Source organism: Carassius carassius, chromosome 44, assembly GCF_963082965.1.
Source record: "Carassius carassius chromosome 44, fCarCar2.1, whole genome shotgun sequence".
NCBI classification, from domain to species: Eukaryota; Metazoa; Chordata; class Actinopteri; order Cypriniformes; family Cyprinidae; genus Carassius; species Carassius carassius.
The window spans coordinates 5631806-5655764 of NC_081798.1; the positions used below are offsets into that span (position 1 = coordinate 5631806).

At 35.5% G+C, this 23959-nt stretch overlaps 1 protein-coding gene across 1 annotated transcript in view; it reads right to left on the bottom strand.

Annotated features, from left to right (window-relative positions):
• Positions 1-23959, bottom strand: part of LOC132126181 (succinate--CoA ligase [GDP-forming] subunit beta, mitochondrial-like) — a 97642-nt gene that overhangs the window by 46863 nt on the left and 26820 nt on the right. The window contains exons 3-6 of the mRNA XM_059537310.1: positions 12201-12300; positions 6052-6142; positions 3109-3261; positions 2234-2323 (exon numbers count right to left, since the gene is read on the bottom strand). Coding sequence (XP_059393293.1) covers positions 2234-2323; positions 3109-3261; positions 6052-6142; positions 12201-12300 — 434 coding nt within the window. The remainder of the gene's footprint in view (positions 1-2233; positions 2324-3108; positions 3262-6051; positions 6143-12200; positions 12301-23959) is intronic.

Genomic DNA, 23959 nt, shown 5'->3' on the forward strand with positions numbered 1-23959 from the left:
ACATGGTTGCCAAAGATTTTATAATAATTCATATTTCCATAAAAACTTCAAACAATTATTTTTTATCTGTTCTGCAAGATTTCCTATTACTTTAATAATTTCATAGTATTTTGTCTAGGTTATTTTTTCTTGTATATTTAACAATACCGTCATATTTCATATATGTGTAATATTTCTGCAATCAAACAAACAATCAATCAATTAATTAATCTCTCTCTCTCTCCCCAAAATATAAAAAGTAAAAGGTAAATATTATTATTTGTAAAGCGTCAAATCTATTTATTTTTGTCCATTCATTTCATTACTGCAGGTAGCATCTGAATCGGTTTACAACAGGCTAAGGTTTGACGAGATGTGAAGACAGGAAAGATAATCGACTGCTTATTGCTCGACACTTTGCTATATCATGTGCTTTCTGAAAGCATGTCATCCTAACAAATTCTACTTTCAAAGCGCTTAAGAGCTCAAATGACATCTCCCTTTCCCGTAGCCAATGGAAGCGCTTTTGATAATGAGCGCATGCTGACAGAAAACATTGTAGCGCTGCTCTCATCAGCACGCAGAGGCGAGCGCCGGCTCTTTGTCATATTGCTGCACTTCAAAGTGCTGAAGCTGAGTTAACGCTATACTGCATCCCAAACATTCTAATTAGCATTGACTCAAATAGATGCTCGCAAAAGATGCGCTGTGAAAGCATGACTTTAGAAGAGCCAAACTGACAAGCCAGACATTTACTAGTAATTTCCATAATGCCAAGCTTCTCCAGTGTCTGTACAGACAAAATCCTACATTTGTATACACAGATAAACAATGTTGAGAGATTCTATAAGTTAACATGATTTAATTATGACATGAACTACTACAGATCCCTTTAAACTGCTTTCATAACACTTACATTTTTAACAAGAGCTGTCAAACGATTAATTGTGATTAATCACATCCGAAATAAAAGTTTTTATTCAAATAATATATATATATGTGTGTTTACTGTGTATATTTGTTATGTATATATAAATACACACAAATATATATACATACATACATACATATACATATATATATATATACATATATATATATATATAAATGATAATGAATATAACTATAAACATGTAAATATTTTATATTTTCAAAATATATACTGTATGTGTTTGTATTTATATATAGCTAATAACTATATATAAAATACACACACATACATTATGTAAACAAAAACTTTAATAGTGATTCATTGTTTAACAGCACTATTTTTAACATGCAATCATATTTTAACTTTCTGTAAAAAATGTATAATAATTGTCTTTTTGTTATACTTAAGAATATAATTTTTGATACTTTAGTATTTCATAGTTTTGCAACACTTCTGTGAAAGACTTGTAATACGGTCATATTTCATAAACTTCATATTTCATATTCTCGCAAAACCTTTGTAGATTAGGAAAAACGGTCTTTCATTAACGTTTTGTAGATTTCTCCGATTTCCAGATATTTCATGTGTTTGTAATACTTCTGTATATTGTAATATATTTTATGATTTCATAATGCTGTCACAAAATAATCTAAATATTTTGACCTTAAGGAACAATTTATGAGAGTTTGAAATGCTTTCATATTTCATACATTGGTAATACAACATTTTTGTAATTCATACTTTTGTAACACTTATAGAAGACTAGATAATGATTTATACAGTATTCATATTTTGACTTTCCGAATCAATTCCATAGATTTGCATGCTCTTCAATTCCCTCCTAAATTCCCAAAAATATGAAGAGCAATAGGTAAATGTTAAGTGTCCATAAACATTACGCTCCATTTAGAAATAAGAAAAAATGCACATTTTGTGAAAATGAAGAAGCAGGAGTCACTCAGAGACCCTGTATGAGGCCTTGGTATAAATGTCATTAAATCTTACAGATTTAAACTTGTGCTTATCGTTTACGGTGAAGGTAGCCACAGAATATCTGTGACATGTTTATAGGTGGCAGTTTATGTGAACAAGCATGAACTGTTGATGACCGGTGATGTCTGCTGAGGCCTAAACGCATACAAGAAATGTTTAATGACTGTATTGGCAGAGTCATCATGTCCATTACTCTCGTTTTGTCCATGAGGAAAAATGGAGACATAGAGGACAGTTGGGGGAGGTGATATAAGTTGAGGGCCGCTGTGCTTAAGGACACCACTCTAATGGCAAAATCTATTTGGCAGCGATTCAATCCAAACCCATTACCTGTCTCTCCAATGGTCCTTTGAATCCCAAATTAGCTGCCATACGTAGTGCCTGGTCGTCTCGGACCCCCTCGCAAATATCTATGACTTCCTGAGGCAAGAGACGGGAGAGAGAAAGCAAGAGAAAACCAACCATCAGCTAAAATTTGACACAAAGTGGATGATGTCTGTATTAAAATCAAGAGAGCTGCAACTAAGCGCTGGCATGCAGCCTGACTGAAACGAGGAAAAAAACGAGAGCTGGAAAACAACGGCTTTGCAATTATAAGGCCATCTCTAAAAGATCACTCATATAACGAGATAGACACACAAGAGAGATAATGCATAAAAACAAGCCGTTTTTTAAAAAGAGCTACAAGAATGAGAAGCAGCTGTTACACGTCTTAATATGAGTTTATCTGTAAAAGAAGTCCATTAAAGGAAAAAAAACAGAATTGTGGTTCACTTTTAATGGTGGACAAGGCTACATTGTGAATATCTGTGTTTGGATTGTTTATTTCTTTTTTGAAAATATATTGTAATGTGTTGGATATTATGTATTTATGATGCAGCAGGTCTCTAATCCAAGAACATTTCTCCCATGGGAGACAGTACAAAAATCTTCGAGACATTTATTATTGACATTAGCACAACTTTTAATATGTAGCATTTCCATGCATTTTCCAGCTCAATTTAACCATTCTTATATGCTGACTTTTTAAACTGTTCAAAAAAAAAAAAAAGTAAATACATACTTCTGCTTCTATATTTTGTTTGTAACAACTTATATATCTTATATTTATTGCAAGTTCATATCGAAATAAAAAAGACCCCTTTAACAGAAAATCACAAAGTAACTCACTCCTACACCTTTTCAATCAGAAACAACTGAGATACCTTGAAGATGAGCTCTGGCGTGGTGGCAGCCACTTCTTCTATGTCCACACCGCCCTGAGGACTGCCCACTATCACGGGTCCATTACAGGAACGGTCCATCAGGATGGCTAAATATGTTTCCCTGGAGATATCCAAAGCTTCAGCAACCATCACCTGCTCAGCACAAACACCAGGTGAGACGGGATTCATCATTGCGTCGTGTTATCTATTCATTATGGTGTATTAACAGACTTATTTCTGAAGCACAGGTTTACTGGCTGCAGGTCCTACAGCTACTTCTAAGACTGGATAATCAACCATCATGAAGCTCAATGACACGTGGCAAGTGGATAAAGACAGAACAACCAATAACTGGGCTGAAATAACAACTAATAAAAAGGTGATGGAAGAGAAGTCACACAAAAGAGGATAAGGGAAGGAACCAGGAAGAAAAGCAAGCGGAGACTAAGGTTTGGTGCCAGTGTTTGTGTACTTGACATGTTCCATAACACTCAATAGAGCCATAACAATCAACTGGATTATGTAGGTTTGAATCTCGCCTGCAACATACCCCGATTCTATTTCTCTCCATTAGGTGTTAGTGTCCCCTTTTCACTGACAAATAAATGATACAAAGGCTAAAAAACTAAACAAGACACACAAATAAGAAAAAACAAAACAAAACAAAACAAAACAAAGGCTTTAAATGTTTAACATTCAATAACAGACTACTCTCCTCTCTTCAATGTAAACGAAAAAACCTCAAAGCAAAATAAAACAAACAACACACACAAAAATAAGTCATAAATAAAATACCTCAAACAAAACACACACACACAAATAAATCAATCAATAAAAAAAAAACAAATACAATGAATATAAACACACACACAAATACAATAAAATAAAATGTAGGGGAGACCAGGTGTATCAGTAACATTTTTACATTCAATAACAGACTACTGTCCCCTCTTCACTGTTCACTACACACACACACACACAGATATATATGTACTATAGACATTGATGGAAGGATGGATAGAGCTTTCAATTAGTAACAGTCTACATGAATCTGAGGTGTCATTCATATCTGTCATTCATGGTAACATTTAACCAACAAACTAGAAAATAAAATCCATTATATATAATATATTTTATATAAAATATATTTTTAAGTTGAACATTTCACACCAAAAGGGGGAATCACATTCAGGAAGTAAAAGAATGCTATTGAGCATGTGTCAAATAAGCATCATCACACTTTATAAGAGTGTTTCAATTGCCCCAGTCTCACCTACACTCCAATCTCCAGCACCCGATTCCATTCTTATCCCTTTCAGCTTGTGAAGAAAGCCAAACGTTTGCACCCCTGTTCATTCAATTTCCAGCATTGTCCTTCCATCTATTTTATCCTTTACTCTATCTCCTCACTATTACAGCAGAAAAGAAAGAGAGAAGGCCAACAAGACTGACTGCGCTTACATAGTTGGGTAAAAAACAGCAAATTAACGCCTCACTGACAGCTCACAAGCAGCATTCCTCTCCGAGACTGACAACACAATTACATCCTTTTAACACCACTCATATTCAAACCCTCATCCATATTCAATCCCCTCCAGGGTCGAGAGCTATAAAGAGTACAAAATCAAATCTATTCAATACATATTTATGTATTTATTTCAACCAAACAGCCATTGACCTACATATATTTTTTACTTATAAAAAAAAAAAACAGCAACAATAAAACAATTATTCATACACACTCTACCATTCAAAAGTTAGGAGGTGGTAAGATTTTATAATGTTTTTGAAGGATGGCTCTTATATGTTCACTTAGGATGCATTTATTTGCAGAAAAATAAAGTCAAAACTGTTACACTGTACAGTAATATTCTTTTTTTTACATTTATTTTAAATCGCAATTTGGTAAAGCTTAAGTTTTAGCATCATTCTATGTATATTTTTCCACATGAACTCTTTTTTGCTCATATATTATATGCATCATATATACAGGTCAACATCATCTGAAGGCTTAAAGGAGGACACGATTCCACAAAACATACTTTTCTTTTTTCCTCTCTATAAACCGATACTATATTCTGAATTCATGAGGAAAACCTCATTATACAATAACTCATCCATGTGCGAAGGAAACCAGAGGGCTCTTGAATAGCAAATGTGACACTCTCTCAAATGCAGCGTGAGAAGTTTGTGGGGAGATGCCACACGCTCGAGCTGGCATTTCTAAAGCATTTATTTATTTTCGCTTATATCCCACCTCTGTTCCTCCTCACCACCTCCCTTTATGAAACCTTTATGAATATGCTCCCCCAACCACCTCTCCCCGTAGCGGTTTCTTGAGCAGGAATCGGGTGGCGTCATCTTGCAAAAAGTTTCGGGGCAGTCGCGTGAGGGGAAGCTGGTGGGAATAAAAGCAGATGATAATGTGGAGCTCTAGGCCGCATTTAAAGATGAGAGGACAAACACGAGCAGCGAGTGCAGGAAGCCATCATTACCTCCTGAGGGGGAGAGAGATAAACAGTGATAAACATACGGGGTGGATGTAGGAGAACGCCGGTCTGTGTGGGTGTCAGACACAGAGAGAAGCACAGAAAGAGGGAGGAAAACGATATTTCGGCTTGTTAGTGACACATGGAAATAACTAAATAACCAACATTCCCTGCACAATGAGGTCTGACTCACACGATGTATTCATCTCAATGACCTACGACACCTAACTCAGCTAACAGCAAAAGAATATTTCTTAAAAAATGACAGAAAGGGAAAAAAAATGCATCTTTAAATGGTATTATACAGCTTTCTCCTGCAGCCAGGAAGATAGGGAGAATGGAGAGATAGAGCGAATTTCATTTCCAAGTGCGAAAGCGATTATTTATTCAAAGGAACAACATTAAAAAAAGAGAGATAATATGCCAGAGATAAACAACATGCTCTCTTTAATACCGTTTTCACTTTCACTCCTTCCTTAGGGGTCTGTTTGGTGGTCAGACTGAAGCCGAGCATCTTACCGGCCAACTCTCCAACAACAGCAGGACTGAAAGAGAAACAGATTTTTATGCTTTTCATTTATGGTGACTTTCAAATAACCAATTGCTTTACTAATATAGAAATTAATGCATGTCTCCCAAACTAAAATTCACTTACAGTTGATCCAGTTGGATCATGATTTTTGTATAGAGTGTTTCTGAATTTTCTTTATTTTTTATAACATTATTAATTATAGAATACTATTGATTTATACATCAAACCTCTGTTGTAAATATGTATCTTTAATTACAGTAGCTTTAGTTGTCATATGAACAACTAGTCTGTAACAAACTCACACAAACCTAAAATATACATCACAGTAAACAATCTCAATTCATTTTAAATTGACTCGGCTCAGTGAGGCAGTCAGTTGTGAACTCAAAGGAATGAAAGAGGAATGATTTTAGTATACACTACATGACTTCATGCCTGATCTTTGCTCACTGACAGTTTTCTGGAGATCGCAGACACATAACTGATGATATGTGGTGTGAATTATCAAAGACAGGTACTGATGCCGGAGAAATATTCCCTAGCTAAACATCTGAAAATGTCTGTGATGAGTTTTGAATGGAAACGACATCGGTGATGACATACAGCCAATGAGAGTGAACCATAGAAGATTTCAGGTGGAGGACTCGAAGTTTTACGAGTGTACCTTTATGATTTCTCGCGCATGCATTTTGTAAATGAAAAGTTGTCAAGGATTCTTCCAAGGTAAATATTGTGTAATGTGACCCCCAGTCACTGATCCATCCTGTAATGTGCAAACCACAGAAACTTCAAGATACCCAAAACAATCATCTAGTGTAAAAGTGCAACGGTTGCATAAATGAGTAAGTTTGTTTCTAATCGCTAACTCATGAACAAGTCTTACTTTTTTGTGAATTCTTTTTGACCAGAAGTATCAATTCAGTCATTTTTTTTTCAGATCAGACAACGCGGCTCACACTTTATATACTTTGTTGTGTACAGATAGGGGTGGGTGATAATATTATAACTATTGCAATATAATTCTTTGATAAAATGATACCAAGAGTTTGATAAATGTAAAAAAAAAAAAAGCGTTATGTAGAAGCACTACTCATTTGAACCACACCACTAGGACCATTTATCCACTCAATTCAAAGTTTAGATTGCAGCGTAGTGCCAATTTACTAGAGCAGATGCGTTTACTTGCTGCTAAGTAAATGCACTCGCTGTAAAATCCAGTGTGAAGCACTTGAATTTAGTGAACAACTCCCAAATGGCTCGATAATTTAAACTAACTTGAAGTCAGATGAAACAGCGCTGACAAACAGGAGAAACACTGTGTGCAACGATGAAGTCAGAAGACTTTTCAATCAAATCACCATCATTTACCATGAATTTACTGTAGTAACACTAACTGCACCATGGTATTATTGCAAAAATCTAGAATATTCATATAGAATTTTATTATATTATTAATTAAGACATGTATTAAAGGAGTAATGGAATATAGATATGTTTTGTGTATTTACACCAAGTGTACTAAGACTACTGTTTTTCATACAAATACCTAGAAACCATACAGTTGCATATTTAACATGGTATTGACGTGCTATGTGTGTGCATTGGTAACATCTGTTATCGTGATCTAAATTATGTATGTTACTGTGGAAGACTAATAGTTCATTTTAATAAACCTTAAACAGTCCGAATAATAATATGAAAAAAATTAGGTTGTTTAATTTTTTATAGATGTTGCTGTTTTTGACAATGGGCATACACTTTTACATTTCTACTACTACTGTAGAGATTTTTGTAATATTATTAATATTGCAGCTTGCACTGCAAACTGTGCTGAAAATGCATGTCATCAAAGTCAGGCAAAATAAACCTGTTTCTTGATTTGAAACAATATTACCCATTAGAACACGCAGAAATTAAGAAATACATTTTTATATTAAAGTGCCCATATTATGGGTCATGAAAGGTTCATATGTTGGTTTTGGGAGTCCCCAACAACAGGTCGACATGCATGCAAGGTCAAATTTTCATTGGTCTTATAATTTACATTTATTTTTACCTTTTTTACCCAATGACTCTCAAACGATTCATTTAACGATTCATTTTTCCAAACCCCTCCTTTGCGTGACTCTAATCTGCTGTGATTGGTCTGATTGGTCGAATAATGCCTGATAAAGCAGCGTTTGTGAGCACAATGCTGCTTTGTGTACAGAGTTACTGGGGAAACCGCTATTTTTACTACTCCAAAAGTGGCATCTAGGTGGCAGAAAATAAATGAGCATTTTCATTCAGGCCATCGCAAAAAGATCAACAAGTTGCTTGGCAATATGCTAATGTTTCATGTTGATGTCAACATGAAAAAGCTTGGGATTCGTTTTAAAAATGACTAATTTCAATGATTCCGTGTCGACTCTTTCTTTATAGAGGCAATAACTTTATACACAGTGCACTTTCAGATTTAAAACTTTTGCGTATGTTTTCATTCACTTAGAGCTGTGTTACACACTGAATGAAAGGTAATGATCAAAAATCCATAATTACACTTTAAGATATGTATTTTGTTAAAGAAATAATGACTGGAAAAGTGTAAAGAATTCAAAAATATGAAGTGTTTGTCATGTTCTGATCACAAAGAGAAGTTTAAAACCATAATTGTTTGGTGTCTACAACTTTCACTTTGGAGCAAAAATTCTGCCTTTAAACTTGAAAGAAATAAAGATTTGAAATGTATCGGGATAATTATCGATATCAACTGATATGAACATTTTTATCATGATATTTGTTTGGCCATATCACCCAGCCCTACGTGCAGGAAACACTGATGCAAGAATATATCTGATCAAACCGTGTGTTTGTTTTCCCAGACTTAGTGTTGTCACGGTACCAAAATTTCAGTATTCGGTACCGATACCAGTGAAAATCCACGGTTCTCGGTACCAATTTCGGTACCAAAGCAAAACACAAAAATATGCTAATTTAAAAAAAAAAACTTTTTAGCACTAAAAATAAAACCGATGCCATTCTTTATACTTATTTACAACTGTGTTTAAAGTTTTTCTACAAGTTATATAATTATGAAAAACAGTAAACAAGTTTCACCCAAATTTAATTTGTTTTTTAATTTTTGAAATTTAAACATTTTATTTTTGGTAAATAAAGGGGATTTGCTATTAAAATTAAAACATGGAAGAAATATTGTGATTTATCTCTTTAAAAAATAAAGTTTTATCATTTTTTTCCACAGTAGTAGCACTATCACATACATTTTACTAAATAATAGTAATATTTCTAGCACAATGCCTTTATGTAAAAATGAACTTTTAGGCCTAATGAATGCATATTTGTCATTTTAACTGATCTTAAGACTGGTGGTGATGCTTAAGATATTTTTGGTCATTGAGGGTTTCTGTAAAAAAAATTGTAATAGATCATATTAATTATTATTAACAGATAATACTACTACTAAATCTACTATTATACTAATGTATATACAATGCACTATGAATTGATGAGCTGCTGGGTTCATGAATATTAATCACGTTGTCTGCGTTCGGTCAAAATGATTTGCTGAAATCAAAACAGGGGCGGTACTAAATCAGCGCCAGCCAATGACATTGCCATTTGCGCATTAGCTCCACCCACTACCGGAGAAACCGGTATGTCTTCTGTTTGTTTGAAAATGAATATGAATAATTCTAAATGAACTCCATTATTTTGACCGGAGAAGACGACAAAGAATAGTTTACATATAGCGTGTTGATTCAGCGTGGTAAGACTCTCGCTCTCTCTCTCTTTGCATGTGTGAGAAACAGCGCTATCAGTAAAGCGACGGTGAGTCGTGCGCCTTCACAAAGAGTTTACAGAGCATCAATTACAGGTGCGCTGTGCGTCCATTGAGATGAACTGAAAAGTTCAGATCGCTTGATGGAGAGAGAACTCTGAAGCTCAAATGCTGAAATTAATGCAAGCGTCACGCGCTTCAGTTTATGTAGTAAACAAACCCGCACATCTCTGCCATTCATTAATTCACACAGAGACGCTCAGAACACAGATTCATATTTCAAACAACTTTTGCGGCTTAACATTTACAGATACTGGTCCATATGGAGATTTGATTTGATTAATTTATGCTAACTTTGACAAATTCCATGACTGTCCATATTAAAATGTAAGTTTCATTTTCATGACTGGATTTTGAGATTCCGTCCGCGTTTTCTGCTTCGCGGTAATCACAGCGCTGTATGCATCCAGAACCGGGTTTGAACCGGGTCCTCGGTACCACCGGTACTTACAGAAACCTGGTACCGTGACATTTTCATTTTTTTAGTACCGACTTGGTACCGAAGTACCGGGTCTTTTGACAACACTACCCAGACTATTATGTATTTTTCGCAACTGTGATTATTTTATTAATTTAATGCATGTGTGCTATAAAGAGCTGTGGTGCTCAGAGGCGTCGTGCCCGTGCCCCCTCAGATTTTTGAGCCAAGTGGATTTTCAATGCAGCTTCCAAACGAAAAAAAAAAAATTGCAGAATAATATCTTTTATATATTTGATACAATCAAAGCGGTGTGATTAGATCGTTCAGTGCACAGCATCAGCTGCTAAATTCAAATCTGCGTTCGCTGGCTGAGCCAGAGACAGACGCGTTCGTACAACGCTTCATGATAACCAATCAGAAACTATTCTGTTGCGCTTATGGATGCAATGGCCAATCAGAGACGTCCAGAAGAGTCATCACTGAAACGCAGTGTTTTGTTCACTTGCTCGCTGACTGAATTATTTAGCGAATTCTCTCATCAGAAACAACAAAAAGTGCAGATGTGCGTACGAATGTAAGTAAGATATTCGTTTCATAATGTAAAGTGCTTCAGTGATTTTAATGGGAGTTTTTGAGAGTGCCTGAACTCCGGCTAGACTGAATGAAAATGTTTTTTGATAATGTAAATGTTCTTTACTCTCTGTAAAATGAAAGTGTTAAAATAAGTATCTTACAATATTGTTATTAAAATTTACATTAAATGCAAATTCAGTCGTATTAAAAATATTTTATGGCATGATATGGCACTTAAGTAAAAAGTCAGGTTTTTATGTGTAGTTAATAGATAACACTACATTTCCATATATTGATCAAATAGCAATCTATAAAGGTGCAAAACGCGTTTACCTACACATATTTGAGAAACGAGATATTTCCTGATATATTAAGCATGTTTGGAATTGTTTTGAATAAAAAGGAAAAAAAAATAATAAAAAAATAAGCCTATATCAGCTATACAGTGCTTTCGTAGAATGACTTATACCCCCGAAACCCCGACCCCCCCCCCAAAAATGTGCCCCCTCAAAAATCATGAATGCATGATGCCCCTGGTGGTGCTAATACTAGTAATGCATGTTTAAATTGGGCAAATTTATTGATCACTTATTCCTCTCTCTCTCCCTTCCTTTTTTGCTAGTTTTAGTTTAAGAAACACATACTAGCAAACTCTCAGTTTTCTCTGGCCGATTTTCTTCATCCAAAATGCCAAAGTACACTACATGACAGTGATACAAGACGCAGGCATTCAGTCATAAATCAGCCCCTACTTGAGGAAAACTCATGGGTTTTCTGGTAAAGTTTTCAGAGATTGCTATATTTGAAACATCTCTAAGTGTTATAGAAACTATATATAGTTTCTGTAACACTTATAATTTGTTCATCTACACCACAACTGATCAATACCACAACTGAAGTGCCCTTGAGTATAAATGGCTGCCCACTGCTCCGGGGTGTGTTCACGGTGTGTGTGTGCACTTTGGATGGGTTAAATGCAGAGCACGAATTCTGGGTATGGGTCACTGTAGTCAGCTGTATGTCACGTCACTTTCAATTTCACTTAAGGAATCCATCATTCCATTTTACAAATGAGTTTTAAGGACATCACAAATGCTAAAGGGTTGAGAGAGATATTCTGCTTTATTTTCTTGGTGAGAAATACAAGGTGTCAAAGAATGACAGGGGTTTAAAGAGGAATGAAGGAACGGAAAACAGTATCTATTCTTTCTCAGAAAATGGGTCTAGACAGGTACTCACTCTTTCGTTAAATGCACCCCTCCTTTCAGGCCGCTGTCGAACACTCCTTTGCCTCTTCCTCCCGCTAAAATCTGAGCTTTCAGGACAATCTCCTTTGCTTCTAAAGTGACAAAAGTGATAAAAAAAAAAATTAGAACCCCAAGACGCCAAGAAAAAAGGTGCTCCAATGTAGCGCTTGGTGGGTCTTTAAGAGGCTCACACAGTACATAACCTCAACAAACACACAGATAAACAAGTAAGAGAAAAACAAATGAGATCGGAAGAGTAGTTGGTGTTTTCAGCTGTAATTTGATTTTAAATATTACGCTGATCTCCACAGGCATGTTTCGACGATGCATCTTCCAAAGCGGTCGGCAATTTTGTCATTATTTCTTCCATCACGGAAACATCACTGAGATGGAAGCACAAGGCTGAGGAAATAATAGCTTGTCATGAGACACTGTGCTGAAACATTTGATCAATATTGGTGGTATATGAATCATTTTATCCAATTTTGTGAAAAGGACCATATACTGAGATTAAAAGAACGTCAGAAATTTTGCTTTATTACTCTACCAGGGTGTGCAATTTATATACTGTATTCTCTATACTTGACATTTTTAACACACATTTTCCAAAAAGCAAGCCAGAATAACTAACTGAAAAAAAGTGCTGTGCCATATACCTAAAAAAAATAATAAAAATAAATCTGGAATATTTTTTATTTCTAAAAACAACAAATAATGGAATTAATTAATGAATAATTAGATAAATTAAATTATGACATTTTAATCATTTCAAAGTATCAAAGAAAATGAAAGAACGAAAGAAAGAACTAAAGAAAGAACAAACAAAATAACTTTTTGTCTAGTGTCACCAATATAAACCCATAAGCACTCAGTTTGTTTAAATCATGTCACATTTCCATGGCATCCAGCTAGACCTGAGGTTTGAACCACAACAATGAATTGGCAAATGGAATAATGACATCAGGTGATCATAAAAGTCTGAGAACTAAAAATGTATTCAAAGATGAACCGTAGTGTCCTGCAGGCATCTGGGAAATAAACAGGAAAAATCAGAAGTGCAAGTGACTGACAGGTGCTCTAAACCAATTGAAGCACCTGGAAGACGAAAGAAGAGCGCTGTGATAAATTCACAAGATGATGAAGTACTCGGCTCCCACATAAGTCATTCCTAAAGAGCCACGCCGCTCTTCATGGCCCCCGGGGTGGACGTTAAGAGTTCTCACTCTTTAGGTGTTGATTAAGACTCGCTATCACCGCTGTGTCTCAACCAAACCACAACTCAGCCATTCACTGAAGCGGATGCATAATTTATCACTGCCACACAGAGCTGATAGCATTGATCATGTGTGCGACCGTAAGGGAGAAGAACACAGAAGCAGCAAAAACAGAGATACGGAAGCCGCTGGATCACTTCATCTAAATTAAGAGAGATATAAGAACTGAGGAGAGGCAGGCGAGAATGAAGATTTAGCAGAACACCTCTTGTCCCGATAAGAGATCTGATAGTGTTAGACAGGGAACTCCTCCACATCGGAATGTGATGAGCACTACAGAGAGCCAGAGATGAGAGTGATATGGAATAAGTGAAAGAGATGGAAAAATTACAGACAGATTATACATGAGTGTTTAGCAAAACAGAGTGAATAAATGATGACTGACTTTTCTGATCTCTTTTATTACCTGAAAAGTTATGCATTGATGGTCTATGTGGAGAACAACTTTACATTAAGCATTCAGGCATGTACAGTACAAGGCTAGAAAAATGTAACGCAAAATAAAAAATTCACACAGGAAATCACAATTAGTTCACTGTATTTTAGACACGTGTGACTTTATGAACAGTCAAATAAATACATTGTTAGCAGGAAAATGCAGAAATCATAAACACCCCTGTGGATGTTGTGAATTTAGCTGCTAAGCTACTAAGCTAAGCTGTTAACTAGAGAAGCTCTTTTTTGGAGGTGAAATAGGAATTGCAGCAATATTCATACACACACACACACACACACACACACACACACACACAGACACAGACACAGACACAGACACAGACACAGACACAGACACTGTTTGTGAACAACAGATGTGCTTTAACAGAAGGGTTTATCCGGCCATTTTACATCATTTAATGGATTTTTGTGAGAAGACTTGAGATTAATAAACTAGCTCGTTAAAATTCCCCCCTTTAAAACACTGTTATAGTTGCTAACATATTTTGTGAGAACAGTACAGCTTTTTCTGCTTATTTTTTTATCTGCTTAAGACTCTTAAAATTGAAATTATTTTCTCAAAAATATAGTAAAAACAGTAATATTGTGAAGTGTTATTATGAACTGTTTTCTATTTTAAAAAAAGTAATTTATTCCTGTGACAGAAAGCTAAATTTTCAGCATCATCATCCCAGTCTTCAGTGTCAAAAAATCACTCTAATATGCTGATTTAGAGGTTGGTATTTATTATTATTATCTTGAAAACGGTTGTGTTGTTATATTATGTTAAAAAAAAACTGTTGTGCTGCTTGATATTTTTTGTGGAAACAGTGCTTTTTTTCAGGATTCCTTAGTGAATAAAAAGTAAAGGATTTTCTTTAAATAGTAACATTTACTGTCATTTTGAAATATTCATTTCTAGTAGAAATATTAATTTCTTTATATAAATAAATGAATAAAATTAATACTGAGCTCAAACTTTTGACCAGTAGTATGATTTGCAGATTGTAAGTACTGTACAGTCCTCTATATCTGCATGCAAATCAATGAAATATATACATGTGTATCATCATTATCAAATCAAGTACTGGATGGTATCCAGAATCTCAGTACATTACGTGCAATCCATCACTTCATGTCAATTATCTCTAATTAGCGAGTTCAGGAGTAATGCCCATGCCAAATGGTGTACTTCAATTCACAGCATCCTTATTTCTCATAGATTAATGATGTGTGCAGCAAATTAAAAAGTGGAGGAAGTGCATGGCCCATGGCTTTATGGTTTTAAAATGAGTTTATACGCATCATACAATTTATTTATTTATTTTTACACTTTGCACTACAGTGCAACACTCATGCTGACAATTTAATTCAACCATCATAAAGTGACACTTCAAATGCCTTCAAGAAAGAAAGCTGCCTTTTTGATTGTTTAACCTGAAGCTACACGTCAAGTTACATCTTAAGATGATATATGAAGTTAATGCAGACATTTGTCTCTCAAGGAACAGCCTGGAGCGCCAGGTGTAAGACCTACATTGTCTTCTCAAGATCAACAGACCACAAAAGCCTTAAAGGCAGGTTATTATTATTATTTGTTTCAATACAACAGTATTTGTGCATTTTGTGTATGCCTGATTTTGCTACTTTTGTGTACAATAGCATTTATATCAAAAGCTCTGTGAACGTTCTGTGGGCTGCGTGTCTGAGGCAGAGACGGGCCGAGTAATAACTAAGGGAAAACACATTTTGTCACCTATTTTTAGGAAGTGTGGGTTGGTATATACTCACACTTTGTTGCAAAAATAAGAGAGTTGGCAAAGTATTCTGTATTGCAATGGCATTCTCATGTCTGAAAAAAAAACTAAAACGAGCTGTAAAATGTTTTTATCACATTATTTTTATTTTTAAGTTATTTATTTTTGAACACACAATGATAGCTGCATGTTTAACAGAATTAAGACCTTATTTGATATTTGTTATAATTTACTGTACAACATTTATTTAATACAACAGAATAAAATGGTTACTTATTAAATAGAAATTAATTAGTGAGGTTCATCAGGGAAACAGTGTAATTGCCTTGTCAATGTCATGTTTATGTTATTTTAGTATCATTGGGATACTATTATAGTTTTAATTCATATACTGAATCAGGTTTATTTTCAGAATATCTTTGTTTTTTAGTCATTTTGTGTGTTCTTGTCACACACACACACACACACACACACACATACATGTGTTTTAAATATTTTTCATTTCAGTTTTAATTAAATTTTAGTTATTTCAGTACATAAATTAAACTCTGTTCAATTATTCTCTAGGCAAATAGCTGAAATCTATGGTTGTAGCTGTAGTTTCAGTTCTGCTTTGAAAATCCATTTTCTTGAAAGCTAGCATCATCTTTAAGTGTGCCAAATTATCAAAGGTCGACTTCACAAACAAAACGTCCAAGAGTGTGTTTGTTCAGTACACTGTTTGATTATCTCATTAATTAACTGAACTGAAGCTAAATTAACATACACTGTTAATTCAGGGTATAATTTGCATTACTGTCATGTCATAATTTGAGGGCAAAAATAAAGTATAAAAAATTGCAAGAGTTTAATATAAACAAACTACTGCCTACTGAAGCTAATATTTTCTTGCCCTAACATACTATTAAGGAAAACAAAATTACATGTAGAAGCAAATATGTATGTACATTTCACATGGCATCAGAAGTAACAGAAGTAATACAGACCCCCTCCCAGTTCCTCATTAATGAGTTCAAATGAACTTGAAGCTCATGTACCAATGACAGCAATCAGTAGTTCAGCGCTGGGATGCTGCTTCTGCTTCACTGTTTTTTATTTTCTGAGGCCCTAATGTCTCTATGGCTGTGGACATGACTGCAGGGTACAAGACACAGAGGTGTCCTGTTGTTTGATATTCAGCGAGAGCAATGGGGCTGTGGTAATGGGTTGTGGAGCGGGGTTCAGGGGAAACAGTGCAGTTTCAGACAGCTGAGAGAAAACAAGGGGAAGTCAAGATCCCTCATGTGTGTTTAAGGCCATAAAATGGGTCGAGAAAAGAAAAAAAAAAACATTCTAAACAGGAAGACTGAGTTTGGAGATGTACTGTTTACTGAAGATAATGTTTAACTATAGGGCAAATATACGTAAATGAAACATCCCAAGATAATAGGGTCACAGGATCTGCCTTCTGCGATTACAGCAAATTACTGTATTAATTTTACACATGCAATGGAAAACATAATTAGCTCAGAAAAACCATCATCAAGAACATCAATATCACTATTTGGACAGAATTAGTTTTCTTAATGACAGTTAAAAAAAAATCAAACCAACAACTATTATTTTGCCCCCAAAAAAGCTGTCAAAAGGCTTTAAGTACATATTGAGGGTTCACTAGATAGATAGATTATTTATTTAACTTTTTATTTATGTTATTAAGTCGCACCTGAGTATAAGTCGCATCAGTCCAAAAATACGTCATGACGAGGGGAAACACATATATAAGTCGCACCGGACTATAAGTCGCATTTATTTAGACCCAAGAACCAAGAGAAAGCATTACCATCTACAGCCGCGAGAGGGCCCTCTATGTTTTCAGTAGTAGACTACAGGAGCACTGAGCAGCATCTCTGGCAGCATAGAGCGCCCTCTGGCGGCTGTAGACCGTAATGTTTTCTGTTAGTTAATTTCTCTTGGTTCATGTCAAATTAATTTTGATAAATAAGTCGCACCTGACTATAAGTCGCAGGACCAGCCAAACTATGAAAAAAAGTGCAACTTATATTCCGGAAAATACGGTATGTGTTGAATTGCTGAAACCGCAAAGTGAGCACCACCCCAACTACACAAAATGCCCCCAAAATGAGAGAAAGCTGCAGCCGCGCCGAGCTGCGACCCTACCGCCCACCTTGACCTGCCCCGCATGAGCCCCTCTTCACACGGGATGCAGCGGGACCGAGGCAGCACCCTCACCACGGTCCGGCAGTGGACGTTACCACAAAAGCCCAAATGATGGCACACTTCAGCTTTGTACACCGAACCAGGAACAGGGACAATCTTTCATCCTCCAGTACTAGCAGTGAATAGCGATATTAATGCTAACATTAGTGGCGTGCCCTAATGCTAGTATTTTCTGTTACTCTCACTGTCGTTCAGAGATAAAGACTGCCATTTAGCGGTCGAGATGTAAACTCAAAACGAAACAACTGCCCTGAATCCTTTATTGAATTTTTTTTTTTTTCTTGATATTCCGTTTTTGAGAATCTAATACAGTATCGCCAAACAAAATATTGTGATACTCAAGAGATAGATAGATAGATAGATAGATAGATAGATAGATAGATAGATAGATAGATAGATAGATAGATAGATAGATAGATAGATAGATAGATAGATAGAAAAAATTAAAAAACTGCAACTGTTTTCATAATCTATGATAATGAGAAACCTTTACTGAGCACCAAATCTGCATATTAGAATGCTTTCTGAAAAATCATGACTCTGAAGAAAATTTTTATGTATTAAAATAGGAAACATTTTAAATTGTAATAATAATAATAATAATAATAACAACAATATAAAATGTTTACTGTATTGTTGTTCAAATATAATAATACAGTTGTAACAACATGGAATGAAAACCTTGAGAGTCAGAATCGATTCCCAGGTCTACTTAAGGAACTACTAAAAACTTAAAGCAACATTTATTTATACCATAATGCATAAATACTGTTTTTCTCGGTCCTAATTTGTTGTTGGATGATAAACAGATCACAGCTCAGACTCGAGTGCTTGACCTGTGTGCATCGTCGTGCTGCAGTGTTTTCCATCTCTAGACATCAGCATCTGCTCCAGCATGCACAGGAACAAGTCCGAGCAAACAATGATCTGGCGCTAACTCCTGTCTAATGATGCCTGTCTGCTTGGAAACAGAGCAGAGGTTGTACGAGAGGGCCACTTCTTCTGTCTCAAGTTTCATGTGTGTTATTTCAACTTCAGCTGTCACCACATCACTGACAGCTGAGTTCTTGTTAAATTCATCCAGCTGCTCCTCATCACAATTCTTCATAATGATCTCCCACCTCCATTAGAGTGATGCAGCAAAGTAAAGAACCTGCCACAAAACCTTGAGTATCATCTGAACAGGCTGAAGAACAGGACAACTAGGTTACCTCAAGTCTCTTGAGGGTTTCCAAATTTTCAGATGAACACATTACAGAAAGTCACACAGTGCACAAGAAAATGAACACTGTATGTGAATTAGTTTTATTTCACTATAGACTATATACAGTAAATATATCCGTAATTTGTAGTACACTAAATGGAAAATTAAGAAAAACTTTGCTGTGCTCTTGCGCTGCAGCTAAAACATCAAGCTTTTAAGAATTCAAATGCTTTTAAAAAAACAGCATATCAAAGATTAGTTTCCTGGAGTAAATACTAGGGCTTGGAAGGCTGCTAAGAAATACATATTAAGTTTAAGGTAATCTTAAGTTTTTAGGCTTTAAAGACTTAGCATGTGTCAGACATCTGTACAAGAATTAACAACACAGCACCACCTTTATAGGGTAAAGGCTTAATAAAATAAGAGAAATGTAAAAACATTAATTTAGTAGAGGACTAAAATTCTGTCAGTAAGACAAAGAGAGTTTAAGTGAAGTTAAATTAAAATAAACATAAGTATATTTTTATTTAAATCTAAAGTTTAATAAAAAAGGCTGAAATTACAAAATATTTTTTATATAAATAAATGCGTCTGACAATATATGAACTAGCTGTTTTAAATACAGTATTTTTTATATTTAACGTTAGTTTATCAGTATGTTTGAAAATATATATTTTTAAATTTTTAGTGATTCCATAGGCTCTCTCTTGCGCACCTGCACGGTTTAAAACACAATGAAAGTGAAGTGAAAGTGAAAGTGAAGTGACATTCAGCCAAGTATGGTGACCCATACTCAGAATTTGTGCTCTGCATTTAACCCATCCGAAATGCACACACACAGAGCAGTGAACACACACACACACTGTGAGCACACACCCGGAGCAGTGGGCAGCCATTTATGCTGCGGCGCCCGGGGAGCAGTTGGGGGTTCAATGCCTTGCTCAAGGGCACCTAAGTCGTGGTATTGAAGGTGGAGAGAGAACTGTACATGCACTCCCCCCACCCACAATTCCTGCCGGCCCGGGACTCGAACTCACAACCTTTCGATTGGGAGTCCGACTCTCTAACCATTAGGCCACGACTTCCCTAATAGTTATGCTATGACAAGAACAAAGAGTCTCTCTCTTGCTCCACCCTTGCACAATAATAACATGTATCGTTGATCTCCCGGGCTGACGATATGATGATTTGAAAAATTACCATATCGCCCAACACTAGGTGTGGAGTATATACAGTATATATATATATATATATACTAAAAATATATTTAAAAAAATATGCTATACAGTAGGCTTTAATTACATCACAGCCATCAACTATGATGCTATGAAAACTACTTACTATGAACTATGAAAGCTACTTACTAGTCATTGCTTTCTCATTCTAGACTGCATTTGATTGGATAAAAGTCTGCATTGCAGGATGAGTCTTCAATTATTTTGGTCAGTTTTAGTCAGTAAGAAAAGACTAAATTGTATGCATTTATCTGCTAAAGGGATTGCTTATAAGCACATTGGCATATAGCATGTACAAAGCAGAAGAAAACAACTAAGAATTTGCAGGAAAAACAACACAGTGCTGCTTTGCAAGCACTATAATAAATAGTTCAAAATAATTTGGATGAAAAGAACTTAACGGTTAAAGTTTCAGAAGAAACAGGAGCTCCGGACCCATTAAAATTCCACTTTTTATCATATCCATTGGCCTCTAAAGAAAAATCTATATTTAGGATTCCAGACTCCATCTGTAAGCATTTTTCATACATTTTCAACATCTTCTCTCTTCTTATAGCCATCTCGTCCTCCATTCTCCGCCTGTCTGCAGCAACATCTGGCAGCGAGAACATTCTGCTGCTACAGGAAATGGCAAATCTGTTCACCATGCCCTTGAGAGCGGCACATTAACCTTACTTCAAATCTCACCCACCTACATCAGACATGGTGAATGGATACACACCGGGTACGTGGCGTGCAAATAGTATTAAAACTTTTCAGCATGCTTTTCTGTGAGGATAAGAGGTGAAATGAAATGAAAATTACAAGTGACTTGATGTTGCATGGTGAAAATAATGAACTAGCATAAGAATGGTTGTTTTTCTCAGGGTTCCAGTTAGGTAATGATGGTAAGAACATTCCACACATCATCCATCTTTCGTGTATGACAGCATTGTGTACTGAAATCCTGTCAGTCCTGATGCATTCTGGGAACTTATGCAGCAGTACAGCTTCGTAGAATGATACCGCTGACTAGCCAAAATGTCAGCGACTTTGCTGAAGCTCATATTCACTCATATAACTTTAGCTGACTGACATTTTATTTCCAAAGTAGTTACCTCCAAAGCTTAGGTGATTTTTCACGTCTAGACTAACCAAACGGAAGCCTAATTAGTTTTTAGTACACTGCATAAACACCAACCGAACTAATTAAAGCACCAAAACTTAGTTTATAAAATCTTTGCCTTGAATTTAATGTTTTGAGTTAATTCTACAGATGATCAACAGTCAGTTTCACAAGCGCTAACAAGATACAGATTGGTTATACTCGGTTTGCTTGCATGGTAAACATCAATTTTGTGAGGGATTAATCCAAGAGAGATTGCACTGGCTCCAAAAAAGCATTTTTCAAGCTCACCAGAGGAGGCTGAAGTAATTAAGTCTGGAAAGTTTCCTCAGGGAAGCTGAGAGGCTTTCATTAGCCTTTCTGATTCATTGTCCTAGCACAATATCAAACAGAGGGGAAGAAGGGAGTGCAAGAGATTGCTGCCTTGCTTCTGAGGCAGGCAGGCTGGATGTGATTGAGTCCGAGCGAGTGTGTAAATCAGGGTGTGGTATCTGACCCCTGGCTGGCTCGCCGCTTTATTCCACTCGGGAACACTCCACAAGCTGTCAACATCCATGTTAATGTCAGTCAACATTGCTGTCTCGTCCCCAGTCTCTCTTCAGCTCCTTGTGAAAAGCAGAGCTACTGCAAAGATTTTACAGGCTCACATAGCAGATATTGGCAAGAGACTGGGTAACGGACACCCAGACACCCAGACTGGATAACGGACACCCAGTCAAAACAAAATCAGAAAATTCAGCGTCCAGAAGCGCTATGGTAGACATTAAGAGTTATTTGGAAGGCTAGGGTGTAGAGATGGTTCATGATGGCTGACTAGTAATCCAACAACTGATATATATATTAGGTGGCAGTGTTAATTAGCATGCTAACTAAAACATTTAATCACAGTGCAATTTAACAGCTAAAGCACAAGATGCTAATTAAAGCACATATGCTAAAAAGAAAGAAAATTAGTTAGTTACCGGTTGACAAGCCAATTTTTTTTTTTTTTTACTTTTTGAAAATATTTTTTCTCTATAAAACAATAACAAGAGTTTGATACATGTTTGATAAAATGCATATGCACCAAAAGCGGAACGAAAGAGTGCTACTCATTTGAACCGTGCCACATGGACCATTTATCCACTCATGAAAATGTGAAATGTGAAATGTTTGTCAGGTTCTGACCATAAAGAGTAATTCAAACCAAGAATTAACACTGTGCATCGGAGGCATGCTTCACACTGAATTTATTTTAAAGATATTTGCTTTACATGCTCATTTGTAGTTACTTTAGGTTTATTATGATTATTATTATTATTAATATTATTATTATTATTAATATTATTATTATTATAACATTATATGTCCAAAACTACATTAATCTTTTCACAATGTTTTATTAGTATATTATTTTCATATTTTTTTTAACATCTTGTTGAAACATTTAACAAAAATCAAGATTAAATATATTTGGTCAAAACCCCATGTTATAAAAGATTAAGTACTATGCAATGCTATGTGTATTTAAGACAATATGGGCTGATTAGATGGCAAGGCTGACCTAAAATGCTAAAATATTTGCCCTCTTTCTTCAACATTCCAAAATCTCTAATACATTAAATAGATCCTAATACATAAAATAGACAAAGTTTTTGAATTAAAGCTTTGAAGTAAAGAGTACTACACTAACTGAATAAAAAAAATTGATGACTAAATTTTTAAGACTAGTCTACCAGTTTATGTAATCAACATTTGCAATATTTTGACAATAACTTTTGTGCTCCACAAAGGAAAAAAAAAAAAAAATAATTGCACAAGTTAATTTCAGTGTGTTTTGTCTGTAAAAGAAAGGGCTGGTTTCCTCTGTCATCACACCTTTTAATTTCCCTTTTCACAGCAGTTACACATGATCTCTACTTACACATTATAAGCAGCAACAACATCATTTTTCAAAATACTTAAAAGATCATGATTTTATCTCAGCATCCAGATAACTGACAGAAAAATTAAACCTACAGCATAAAGTCAGACAGAAAGGGAACAAAAAAAACTGTATTTCTTCTTCTAAATTTGGTGCTCAATGGACCACAGAATTCCTCTAATAAAACATGCAATTTAGAGTCCACATAACCAAAATAATGGTGTCGCACCTTCTGCTTGTAGAATGCTGGCAGCACTGTGAGGTCTGGAGGCGTGAGGTATGATAATGTGCCATGTGTAATATAAACGCAGCCGAGCCGTCAACAAAGCGAAATTACATTTTGATTTGTGAGCTCCCTCAAACGCAGCTTGTATTCCCTTTGTGTGTATTTGTACAATCATTTGAAAGGCATTTCTAACAGCCACTGCACAAATCATTTCTCCAATTAGTATTCTTTATGATCCATATATGTTGAGCTTTCTGTATTATGGGAAGACTTTTTATTTCTTGTAAAATTGTGCAAAAAGTGGAAATATATGTAGGTGTATACAACAATCTAGTTGTATTGCGGTTATTGAAAAGGTAACATGCAAACTAGAGCTCTAACTTTTAAGGCCC